This window comes from Rhinoraja longicauda, chromosome 30 (genome assembly GCF_053455715.1).
Source record: "Rhinoraja longicauda isolate Sanriku21f chromosome 30, sRhiLon1.1, whole genome shotgun sequence".
NCBI lineage: Eukaryota > Metazoa > Chordata > Chondrichthyes > Rajiformes > Arhynchobatidae > Rhinoraja > Rhinoraja longicauda.
Genome location: NC_135982.1, coordinates 16638670 through 16651622, shown reverse-complemented (window position 1 = coordinate 16651622; position 12953 = coordinate 16638670). Strand labels below are relative to the sequence as shown.

Genomic DNA, 12953 nt, shown 5'->3' with positions numbered 1-12953 from the left:
CCATTTTATTCTCCCAACAGTCTGATCAAATCCCCAGATTCAACTGCATGTGCACCAGGGGAAATTTACAATGGCAATTACCCTACCAAACTGTACATCCTTCGGATGAGGGAGGAAACCAGAGCACCTGGAGGAGCCCTGCACAGTCGCATGATCGTGCAAACTACACACACTGACAGGCACACGCGCACACACAGACACTATTGAGGGCGTGCAGCGTAGGTTCACTAGGTTAATTCCCAGAATGGCGGGACTGTCGTATGTTGAAAGGCTGGAGCAATTAGGCTTGTATATACTGGAATTTAGAAGGATGAGGGGGGATCTTATTGAAACATATAAGATAATTAGGGGATTGGACACATTAGAGGCAGGAAACATGTTCCCAATGTTGGGGGAGCCCAGAACAAGGGGCCACAGTTTAAGAATAAGGGGTAGGCCATTTAGAACGGAGATGAGGAAGAACTTTTTCAGTCAGAGAGTGGTGAAGGTGTGGAATTCTCTGCCTCAGAAGGCAGTGGAGGCCAATTCGTTGGATGCTTTCAAGAGAGAGCTGGATAGAGCTCTTAAGGATAGCGGAGTGAGGGGGTATGGGGAGAAGGCAGGAACGGGGTACTGATTGAGAGTGATCAGCCATGATCGCATTGAATGGCGGTGCTGGCTCGAAGGGCTGAATGGCCTACTCCTGCACCTATTGTCTATTGTCTATTATCTATTGACACACACACACTGAAACACTGAAACACATGCACACACAGACACACGCACACGCACAGACACACACACACTGACACCCATTCACACAGACAGACACACACACACACACACACCGACAGATGCACACAGGCACAGGCAGACAATATACAGACACTTGAGACGAGTGACAGAATCAAGCTGAGGACTGGAACTGTGAGGTAGCAGCTCCATTAGTTTGCCGCTGTGTTGCTGAGCCCTGTTGTAATATTGTCCTGATATTGTCAATAATACCGTTATTAATTTCTCTTGTTAGCTGACCACTTTGCTCGGATTCTGTTTTTTAAAGATATAGCTCTTTGTTGCTAATTTTAATTCCCCCCCACCCCCAGTTGAGATCCTGTTGGAATCTCCTTCCAAGTTCCTTCCAAATAACAGTCTTAAAAAAACAGGATCCTATTTCATGAGAAAAATATGTATTTCATCGATCTGCTTGTGTTTTATCCTTTCAGGTCTTTACATCATTACCCTGGTGATGTCCATTGGATTCACAACGCAACTGCGCCCTGCAAGCCGAGCCCCATTGCTCTTCAGTCCTGACACCAACATTCAGGTGCTTCTCGACCTCAAGTATAACCTCAGTGCAGAGGGCATCTCGTGCATTACCTGCTCAGGTGAGGTCATTGTGAACTGCCGCTTACCACCTGGAGAATGGTCACAAGGGTAGAGACGTGTGCATCCCTTAGCACGTTAAAGGATTGCTTTGCTAAGCAGACTGACCTGATAGCAGTATTGGCTTCATGGAAGGAAGCAGAGGGGTGGTGGTAGAAGATTATTTTTTCGTACTGGAGGCCTGTGACTAGTGGCGTGCCTCAGGGATGAGTGCTGGACCCATTGTTGCTGTTTGTGGTTCACATCAACGATTTGGAATGGAATGTGCAAGGCATGATTAGTAAGCTTGCAGATGACACTAATGTAGGTGGTATCATAGAGTGAAGATGGATATTCAAAATTGCAGTAGGATATTGAACAGGTGGGCAAGTGGGCTCAAGAATGGCTAATAGAATTGAAAGCAGATAAATGTGCATTTTGGGAAGTCAAACCAGGTCAGGTTCTTCACAGTGAATGGTAGGAACCTGGGGAGTATTGTGGAGTAGAGGTATCTAGGAGTACAAGTACAGGGTTCTCTGAAAGTGGTGTCACAGGTAGATAGGGTGGTGGAGAAAAGGAATAGGTGACGTTTTGGGTCGAGATCTTTCTTCAGACTGAGTCTGAAGACGAGGCTCGATGGGAAGGATATAACTGTAATGGAGGGGTGTAGAACGCTGCCTAGGATAGAATGTTTCAAGTATGAGAAGAGACTGGATGGACTATGTTGTTTCCCTTGGAGCAGTGGAGACTAAGGCGGGTCTGGTAGAGTTATGTAAAATGGTGAGAGGCCTAGACAGGGTGATGAGTAAGAAACTTTTCCACATGGCAGAGGGCATATGATGGGGCTAAGGGGGTAAAAGGTTGAGAAGGGAATGTATGCCCCTCCAGGGTTGATGAGATGGGCACGGATGTGTGCTTGATCAGATGGACTTGTTGGACACAAGGGTTTTTTTGATGTTTTTTTAGATTTTAGAGATACAGCGCAGAAACAGGCCCTTCAGCCCACCGGGTCCGCGCCGCCCAGCGATCCCCGCACATTAACACTCACCCACTAGGGACAATTTTTACATTTGCCCAGCCAATTAACCTACATGCCTGTACGTCTTTGGAGTGTGGGAGGAAACCGAAGATCTCAGAGAAAACCCACGCAGGTCGCGGGGAGAACGTACAAACTCCGTACAGACGGCGCCCGTAGTCAGGATCGAACCTGAGTGTCCGGCGCTGCATTCGCTGTAAGGCAGCAACTCTACCGCTGCGCCACCGTGCCGCACGATACGGGGGTTGTTCCCGAGCTGTAAGACTCTACGGCTCACATCATTGTTGGCCTTAACGGTGCTTATGATGGCCCCGCATTGTGGAGCTTCATGTGGTGGTCCCTGCAGAGTGATGACCCCATGCATCTTAGGGACCTGCACCCTCCAACAGCACGAGGGCACAGATTTCACTGTCAGTCATGAATGAATGGATGAATAAATGAATGATACTTTATTGCCACACGTGACAGTCATGATGAGAGCATGGCAAAGGCGCGCACACACACACACACACACACACACACACACACACACACACACACACACACACACACACAATGAGAACGCGTGCATGCACATCCCTCCCCTTTGCTCCCACACCTCTGGGCAGCCTGCTGTTCGGCTGTAATGTGGCTGCAATGGAGAACGTTTGCTGACGGCTTCCTATGATTCCAACCTGACGAGAAGTGCCAGGTAGGCTATCTGCACACAGCTGCCATTGGCTATCTGCACACAGCAACCATGCAACGTTCATTTTAATGCCGCGATCAGGCCAAAGTTTCCACAGTTCTGCCATATATTTGCACGCCCACAACCGGGCATTAGCGCTGAATGCAGCGCCATTGTAGGGAACCAAGTGCGGGTGAACTGCCTTTTCTGGCATTTGTCAGTCCTACTTCAAATAGTTCATGAGATACGAGCAGAATTAAGCCATTCGGCCCATCAAGTCTACTCCGCCATTCGCCCATGGCTGATCTATCTCTCCCTCCTAACCCCATTCTCCTGCCTTCTTCCTATAACCCCTGGTGCCACCCCTCAAATAGATACCAACCACAAGAAGAAAGCGGTCATGTTCTGTTTACTTTCCTGACCTTTGGGAGATGGAAAGTGTTCACCGCTACCTGGTGTTCTCCAGGGGATGCTGGATGAGGCTCAGAGGATTTATTCTGTAATTGAGTTATACATATGAGCCATCTTCCAGCAGAAACCTCCCACATCTTCAAGCACCACCCTGAAAGTATAATAATACTTGGCTATTACATGACAATCTTGTCCTGCCCATGCAAAACCAAACAACCCAGCATGAGAACAGCGTACACGAATGCCTGTTTAAATCTGCTTCACATTTCCATATACCACTTATCAATCTTTGTGCAGAGTGAATATTAACATTGCTGTTTCAGCCAGCGAGCCAGTGGCAGGTTTTAATTTACTGAGTCTTTATAATCACGATTGGAACCGCAGCAGAGTCTCCTGAGTCCAGCAGGATTTATTTCCCAGCAAAATGCAGTGAGTCGAACATCATTACTATAATGCCAACTATTTGAATAAAACCAGTCACCACAATGCAGCCTGCAGATGGAAATATGCCCAGACTTTGCAACCATTTTCTTATAAAGCCAAATGCACACGACCAGGTCTCTTGAGGAAGGAGCTGCAGGTGTTGGTTCAAACCGAAGAAGGGTCTCGACCCGAAACCTCACCTTTTCCTTTTCTCCGGAGATGCTGCCTGACCCGCTGAGTTACTCCAGCTTTTTGTGTCTGTCTAACAGGTCTGTTTACAGGATTGGAGATTGAAGCAGGGCTGGCAGCATGTACAGAAAATCCTGTAAGGGTCCCGTTCTTACGAATTGTGTGTGAACCAATTTCCCTGTAATTCCGAGAATGGACACAAAGTGCTGGAGTAACTCAGCGGGTCAGGCAGCATCTCTGGAGAAAGAGCGTGGGTGACGTTTTGGCTCGGAACCCTTCTTCAGACTGGCCTTGAAATAGCAAATACCTCTGATTCTGAGCCATTCTGCTCACTCTGAGCACATGGCTCATTCTGAGCCTCTGGTTCCAGGTTAATCCCTGGGATGGAGAGACTGACATATGATGAAAGAATGGACCGAAATGGCTTATAGTCATTGGAATTTAGAAGGATCTGAGGGGATCTCATAGAAACATATCAAATTCTTAAACGATTGGACAGGCTAGATGCAGGAAAAATGTTCCCAATGTTGGGGGCGTCCAGAACCAGGGGTCACAGTTTAAGTATAAGGGGTAGGCCATTTAGGACTGAGGTGAGGAAAACTTTTTCACCCAGAGAGTTGTGAATCTGTGGAATTCTCTGCCATAGAAGGCAGTGGAGGCCAATTCACTGGATGTATTCAAGAGAGAGTTAGATATAGCTCTTAAGGCTAACGGAATCAAGGAATATGGCCGGAAAGCAGGAACAAGGTACTGATTCTGGATGATCAACCATGATCATATTGGATGGCAGTGCTGGCTCGAAGTCCCGAATGGCCGACTCCTGCACCTATTTTCTATGTTTCTATGCCATACGATGACTGTAACCTGTAATCAAAGCTTCTCATCTTTAAAATGGCCCAGGCTGAGAGTTAAGTTTATATTTTAGCAAAACTCTATGTCGTCATTACCACATAATCAAGGCTTCTGTTGAACCCAATCCAGAGGCTGAAAGTTGAGAAATCACAGGACTTAGCAACGTTTGTTGTCCGCTGCACACGTTCAAAAAAGATCTGCAGAAAGAATTATGCTGAACATGAGTTATCTATAAACCTCCCATTTCCCAAAAGCAAAACTCAGGTTAATAAAGTAAGGATGGAATCGAAAAATGCGAGTCCCATTCTGTTTTTTCCTGCCCCCTCGATTGTTTTGCATGGACAGGCCCATTTAAAAGTGTTTCAAAGCCTTTACTGTTAACCCCAAATTGAGTTTTTAACCTTACAACACAATTGCAGTCAATGTACCAAAGTGGCACAGGTCAAAATCAACCAGCTGTGAAATTGGATTTCACCCTGAAATTCAGAAATTGCTGCTTTTACTTGTAGGAGATAGATGATACATGACAACGCATTACCGAATGTGTCATCTGCAGAAATATTAATACGTATCTAAATAATAGTAAATGTTTTATCACCGTCAGGGAATTGAGAAAGAGAGAACAAAGTTGTCACCCCACAGGTTGGGACTGATCATCTCTGGTCAAGGTCAAATGCACACACATTGCTGATAATCCCACGAGCTTGAGCATACAGTCTTAGAAAACAACATGGTTGTAACCTTGGAATAGATTAGCCGACACGCTTCTTTGAGTTGAGGATGACCTGTTTTCTCTATAGTTCTGTGGGCTCGCTAATGGCTGAAGAGTCCTACACGGGACCAGCAAAGTTGGAGCAAACAGTGCCGAAGTCTCCACACAGCAGTCACTCCACACCGCTCATACATGCCGAATGAAGTCATCTTCTCACACAATACACTCAGTCCTCAATTTCTGCTCATTTGTTACATTCGAGCAAAGCTGGCCCCAGCTCGAATCTTTAATTTCTTTCTTACAAATCTGGTTTTGGCACTGGGCCTCTACTCACTGCGGTTTAGAAGGATGGTGGAGGGGGACCTCATCGAAATGTACCGAATAGTGAAAGGCCTGGGTAGAGTGGACGTAGAGAGGATGTCTCCATTAGTGGGAGAGTCTAGGACCAGTGGTCAGAGCCTCAGAATGAAAGCACGTTCCTTTAGGAAGGAGATGAGGAGGAATTTCTTTAGTCAGAAGGTGGTGAATCTGTGGAATTCATTGTCACGGAGGCCTGTGGAGGCCTGTGGAGGCCAGGTCAGTGGATATTCTTAAGGCAGAGTTAGGCAGATTCTTGATTAGAACGGGTGTCAAGGGTTATGGGGAGAAGGCAGGAAAATGGAATTAGGAGGCAGAGATCAGCCATGATTGAATGGCGGAGTGGATTCAATGGACCAAATGGCCTAATTATTCTCCTGTCACTTATGAACTTATGAACTATACGTAAGCGCTTAGATACATCTTAGATGCAATGTCACAATATATGAAAACTTGATTGGCTTCTCGAGCTCCCCATGTAGATGTTTTAAATGCAGGAAAAAGTCAACAAGGCTTTAATTTAACGTTCTAAAAGAAGGCAGGGCTGCCCACCTTCAACAGAGAATTGAAACAGTACAGATCGAAACAGAAATTTAACAGTAGTGCATAATTCTCTCAAATACAGCTTGAACTCGTGATCTAATGACTCGCGATCTGGAGGATGTTTCCATTAGAATAAAAGCACGTCCCTTTAGGAAGGAGATGAGGAGGGATTTCTTTAGTCAGAGGGTGGAGAATCTGTGGAATTCATTGTCACAGAAGGCTGCAGAGGACAAGTCAATGATATTTTTAAGGCAGAGATAGATAGATTCTTGTTTAGCACGGGTGTCAGGGGCTAGGGGAAGAAGGCAGAAGAATGGGGTCAAGAGGGAGAGATAGGTCAGCAATGATTGAATCAGCAGCGTAGACTTGATGGCCTAATTCTACTCCAATCATTTATGAACTTATAAACAAACATATCAATACACACGTGCACTTTGGGAAACCAACCATTGTCTATATAAATATGATGCCCAGCCAGTGGAAGGCAATAGATGATTACAATCGAGCCATTCACAGTGAACAGATACATGATAAGGGAATAACGTTTAGTGCAAAGTAGAGCCAGTAAAGTCTGATCAAAGATAGTTCGAGGGTCACCGATGAGGTAGGTAGTAGTTCTGGACTGCTCTCTGGTTGTGGTAGGATGGTTCAGTTGCCTGATAACAGCAGGGAAGAAACTGTCCCTGAATCTGGAGGTGTGCGTTTTCACACCTCTATACATTTTGCCCGATGGGAGAAGAGAGAAGAGGGATTGGCCAGAGTGCAACTCGTCCACGATTATGCTGCTGGCCTTGCCGAGGCAGCGCGAGGTATAGATGGAGTCAATGGAAGGGAGGTTGGTTTGTGTGATGTGTCTGGGCTGTGTCCGGACAATTCGCTGCAATATCTTGCGGTCTTGGATGGAGCTGTTCGCAATGCCTCCCGATAAAATGCTCTCTACGGCGCATCTGTAGAAGTTGGTGAGGGTTGTTTTTATGGAGATGCCGAACTTCCTAAGACTTCTTGGGAAGTAGAGATGTTGGTGTGCTTTCTCAAGCTGTTGACTATCTCTAAAGCAGCATTGTTGTAACATCCCTTGCGTACAGATGTGAGTGTGCGTGAGTGTGTGTGTGCGTGTGTGTATGCGTCTCATGCATGTGTTATGTGTTATGTGTTTGATGTGAATGGGAATGCAAGTGCAATTTTTATGTCGATGTCAGCTTTGCTGCGTTCAGTCCATCTGTTGAAGTTAGTTATTTAACTGAGCCGTCTTCCCGGCTCATTGTAATATAGAATTTATACACCATAAAACCACAGGTGAGGTTGAGTAATGAGCAGCATATTATAGTATTTCACCTCACATTTTTCAATTTATATTATCCAAGCATCTCACAGCACACAGTACCTCCCGTGGAAAGAACATTAGAGAGAATAGAAACAGAATAGAAAATGTGCTAAATAAAATAAATCAAAGCACATCTCTCTCAGTGCTTCGGGACGGTTCTCCTGGGACACTGACTGAACCGGTCCAGGTTTTGTCAGTTGGCTAGGCATATCAGAAACTGATTTTTCCCCAACACAGCTGGAGATATTCGACTTTTTTTACTGTTTTCCCTTTATTCACGTTTAAAACAAAACAAAGCATTAGGATGTTTAACAGCTGAGGTGTGGAGGCTGGTGTTGAGAAGGCACCTTCAGAAGGGAAGGGTTATGTGATATTAATGCAGCAGCCCCGAGCCATGCATGCTCTGCTGTCTTGTCCAGAGGGCCACTGGGGAATCTGCAATATCCATCACCCGACACACAGTGTTGTACATTCCCTTCTTACACTCCAGGCAGAGGAGCGAGGTTGGAGTGTAAGAGTGTGTCCAGTGGAGGTGGGGTGCAGGGGCTTTGTAGCCAGTTCCACTGCAAGGCTCCTGAGGGAAGTTGGAGTCAGAGGGCAGGCCCAAAGGAGGGCAATCAAAGAACTTGCAAATGCCGCCGAACGGAGCAGTCACTGGCTGTGGCTGAAAAGAAAAGATACTGTCTGGGCTGCCACGTGACCATCTAGAGGCTAACCATAAGACACACACCCAGGGCTGATCACCCTGTGGTGGGCCTGCCTCGACCGAGGGTGTCTTGTGATAAAAGGCCGAAACACCCAGTGACGTTGAGGTACACAACTGAAGATGTGTCTGAATGGTAGCAACATCACCTAGTGGTCACCCCCAAGAACTACACCAGTCAATTGTAGTGCAAACCTTAGGGATTGTAACATCTAGTCCTACTAATCAATGCCAGTATCAGCCCGCAAAGTAATTGTGCACAGTTGTAGCAACAGAGAACAGATTCAGTAACTCAGTGTTTCAGTTTAGTTTAGTTTGGAGATACAGCGCGGAAACAGGCCCTTCGGCCCACCGAGTCCTCACCAACCAGCGACCCCCCCCTCCCCCGCACACTAACACTATCCTGCACACACTAGGGACAATTTTACACATACACCAAGCCAATTAACCTACATACCAAAGATAGACAGGATAGACAGGATAAAAAGCAGGAGTAACTCAGCGGGACAGGCAGCACCTCTGGAGAGAAGGAATGGGTGGCGTTTTGGGTCGAGACCCTTCCACCTACAAACCTGTACGTCTTTGGAGTGTGGGGGGAAACCGAAGATCTCGGAGAAAACCCACGTGGTCACGGGGAGAACGTACAAGCCCCGTGCAGTCAGCATTCGTAGTCGGGATCGAATACCCGGGTCTCCGGCGCTGCAAGGGCTGTAAGGCAGCAACTCTACCCCTGCGCCACCGTGCCGCCCAGCGCGCTGGTATTATTTGGCGTTATTTAAATCCTAGCTTGCAGCCCAGAGTCTCCAGGCCCCGGGAATAATGACATTTCTTGTCAGGTAGTATGTGCAACACCATCGAGCCTCAGGATTTCTCCATTCCATTTCTTTGTCAATTTGATGATGAGCTGACAGCTTGCTGCTTGAGCTGGAAACAAGTTTTTCACTTTCTTGTAATGACAAGTTATCCATTTCTTTCACTTAGTACCAGGCATCAAAAAATCACCCATCACTCAATATTGGGTCATTGGAATAGGTTAGTGGTTTGACGTAGCGGCAGAAGTATTGTAGAACCTGCTTGTTTCTCCAGTATTTGCATGGATTGCCTGTTCATAAGTTCATTATCTCATAAGTGATAGGAGCAGTATTAGGCCATTCGGCCCATCAAGATTACTCCAACATTCAATCATGGCTGATCTATCTTTCCCCCTCAACCCCATTCTCCTGCCTTCTCCCCATAACCCCTGGCACCCGAACTAATCAGAATGTATGGCCTTATTGTGGGTTGTCCGGTAGTTTATCTGTGTTATCCGAGGGTCCAAGGAAGTGTGTACGGTTGGGACAGTACTCACTGCTGGTGACCCTCACTAACCTCCGGCTTCTTGGGACGGCAAAGCAGGGCAGCGGTAGAGTTGCTGCCTTACAGCACCAGAGTCCCGAGTTCGATCCTGACTACGGGTGCTGTTTGAACAGAGTTTGTGCGTTCCAAACCATGTGGGTTTTCTCTGGGTGCTCGTATTTCCTCCCACTCTCCAAAGACATTGACGTTTGTCGATTAATTGGCTTTGGTAAAAAATTGTAAATTGTTCCTAGTGTGTAGGGTAGTACTAGTGCACTGGGGTCGCTGGTCGGCACAGACTCGGTGGGCCGAAGGGCCTGTTTCTGGCGCTGTATCTCTATCTCGTATCTCTAAAAAAGGATGACCCATTCTTTTTTCTCCAGAGGTGTTGCCTGACCCGTTGAGATACTCCAGCACTTTGTGTCTATCTCAGGATAAAACCTATTTGCCCTCTTCCTCACCAGTCTCCAGTGATAGATACATCTGCGTACAGGAGTATTACGAAAGGTGATCAGTTCTCAGGAGGCAGTTCCATCTTCATGCCGAGGACACCCTCCATTTTCTGTGTGGCACGTAATTCATCCAAATGGGATGGACTCTGAACCAATCTGGCAGGCCATAAGTGAGCAGCCATGATGCATTGTGAATCAGTAGCAACTGCAGTAATGTCCACCGTAAGAATCCGTTACTGCGGCACGGCTAATGTGGGCCAAAGGGTCTGTTCCTATACTGTTCTCCTCCACGTTCAATGTCCAGCATAACCCTCACCCCCACCATTACTGTCAGGCAAGGGGACCGACCCTTGAGTGTAGAACCGTATCTGAGGAACTGCACCAGAGATCTGTGCTCACCTGCTGAAACTGCAACACTGACTACTTGCTCTCTACGAAGCACGAACAGCATGCAATAGACAATAGACAATAGGCGCAGGAGGAGGCCATTCGGCCCTTCGAGCCAGCACCGCCATTCAATGTGATCATGGCTGATCATTCTCAATCAGTACCCCGTTCCTGCCCTCTCCCCATACCCCCTGACTCCGCTATCCTTAAGAGCTCTATCTAGCTCTCTCTTGAATGCATTCAGAGAATTGGCCATCCACTGCCTTCTGAGGCAGAGAATTCCACAGATTCACAACTCTCTGACTGAAAAAGTTTTTCCTCATCTCAGTTCTAAATGGCCTATCCCTTATTCATAAACTGTGGCCCCTTGTTCTGGACTCCCCCAACATTGGGAACATGTTTCCTGCCTCTAACATGTCCAATCCCTTAATAATCTTATACGTTTCGATAAGATCTCCTCTCATCCTTCTAAATTCCAGTGTATACAAAAGATGCACCAGAGCTCATCAATCTCACAACCAGCAGATCACAATTCCAAGGACAAGTCTCACCCACGGTCACTCCCACTTCTCCCCTCTCCCATCAGGCAAGAGGTTCAGAAGTGTGAAAACACACACCTCCAGATTCAGGGGCAGTTTCTTCCCGGCCGTCATCAGGCAACTGGCATCCTATAAACAACTAGAAAGCAGGCCTCAGCTATCATCTACCTCATTGGAGACCCTTGGATTATATTTAATCGGACTTTACAGGACTTTACCTTGCACGATACGTTATTCCCGTTATCCTATGTGGACTGTGTACACTGTGGACGGCTCGGTTACAATCATGTATAGTCGACTGGATGGCACGCGACAAAAAGCTTTTGTTGGACCTCTGTACACGTGACAGTAAACTGAACTAAGTTCCCATTAGGTGTTACTAAAGTAAACTTACTGCTTCCGTCTCGGCACGATTCAATTCTTCGTTTCAAAAACAGAATGTTCAACTCATGCCACAGTCTTGACTTGGTTTTTTATTAAAGCTTTTAAAAATTGCATTTTTAGTTGCTTTTTTAAATGTCTTGAAATGAGAGGATGATTTCAATGAGAGAGACTACAAGATTTTTGTAAGGTTACACTTAGTTTGCGATCACCTTTTAGGGAAGGATGCCTGCAGTCTTCACCTGATCCAATTCCCACAACAAAATGGTTGACCCTTAACTCCCTCTGAAATGGCCCGGCAAATTGCTCAAATATAATGATAACCGTTAACAGGCTGTTCCCACCAGCACCACCTGGATAGCCAGGAGTGGGTGATAAATATCCCTGATGCTGACATCCCAAGAATGATTATTCACAAATGTTCTTTTTGCTCAAGGTGGGAGGAAGATTGCAAATCCCATTTCATCACGTTAGCGGTTAAATAGAAATGTTAAAAAACTCCCTTTAGCCTTATTACTTCTAACGCTTTTCATGATATTTTCCTCCCATGAAACGCATCATGATTTTTCACTGCATTATGGTCGTTAGGTGGGTGGGAGAAGTTGATATTGGAAAACTACTGATTAATTGTAGACCGCTAAAAGTTAATTCCCTTAAAGTACTTCCCTTGGCATTTGCCAATGGACTCTGAAGAAGGGTCCTGACCCGAAACGTTGCCTATCCATGTCCTCCAGTGATGCTGCCTGACTTGCTGAGGGACTCCTGCACTTTGCGTTCTATGCAAGATTGCAGCATCTGCAGTTCCTTATGCCTCCTCCCTTGAGCTTATCCATTATGTGGGAACAATTGAAGTTTTGGGATTTCACAGACAATTAACAAATAAAATCATAGGATTGTGACTTCAGTTTCAACCGCAGAATGAGCTAAAATACAATGCTTAAAGAAAAATTACATTCCAACCAAAGAGTGTAAATTTGATAATGTTTGATGAAGGATTTTTGCATATCGCCTTTAAGTCAGATTGTGAGGTTCTCAGGTTAAGCCAGCTGTTATCAGGCAACTGAACAATCCTACCACAACTAGAGAACAGTCCTGAACTACTATCCACCTCATTGTTGACCCTCGGTCTATCTTTGATCGGACTTTACTGACTTTATCTTGCACTAAATGTTATTCACGTTATTCCCTTTATCTTGTATCTGTACTCTATGGATGGCTCGATTGTAATCATCTATTGTCTTTCCACTGACTGGATAGCAGGCAACAAAACCGTTTCACTGTACCTCGGTACACGTGACAAT

At 46.1% G+C, this 12953-nt stretch overlaps 1 protein-coding gene across 6 annotated transcripts in view; it reads left to right on the top strand.

Moving 5' to 3' along the window:
- disp3 (dispatched RND transporter family member 3) overlaps positions 1-12953 on the top strand; it is a 374656-nt gene that overhangs the window by 320422 nt on the left and 41281 nt on the right. For all 6 annotated transcript variants that reach the window (XM_078425714.1, XM_078425713.1, XM_078425711.1 and 3 more), the window contains one exon: positions 1203-1364. In XM_078425714.1, the coding sequence (XP_078281840.1) occupies positions 1203-1364 (162 nt within the window). The remainder of the gene's footprint in view (positions 1-1202; positions 1365-12953) is intronic.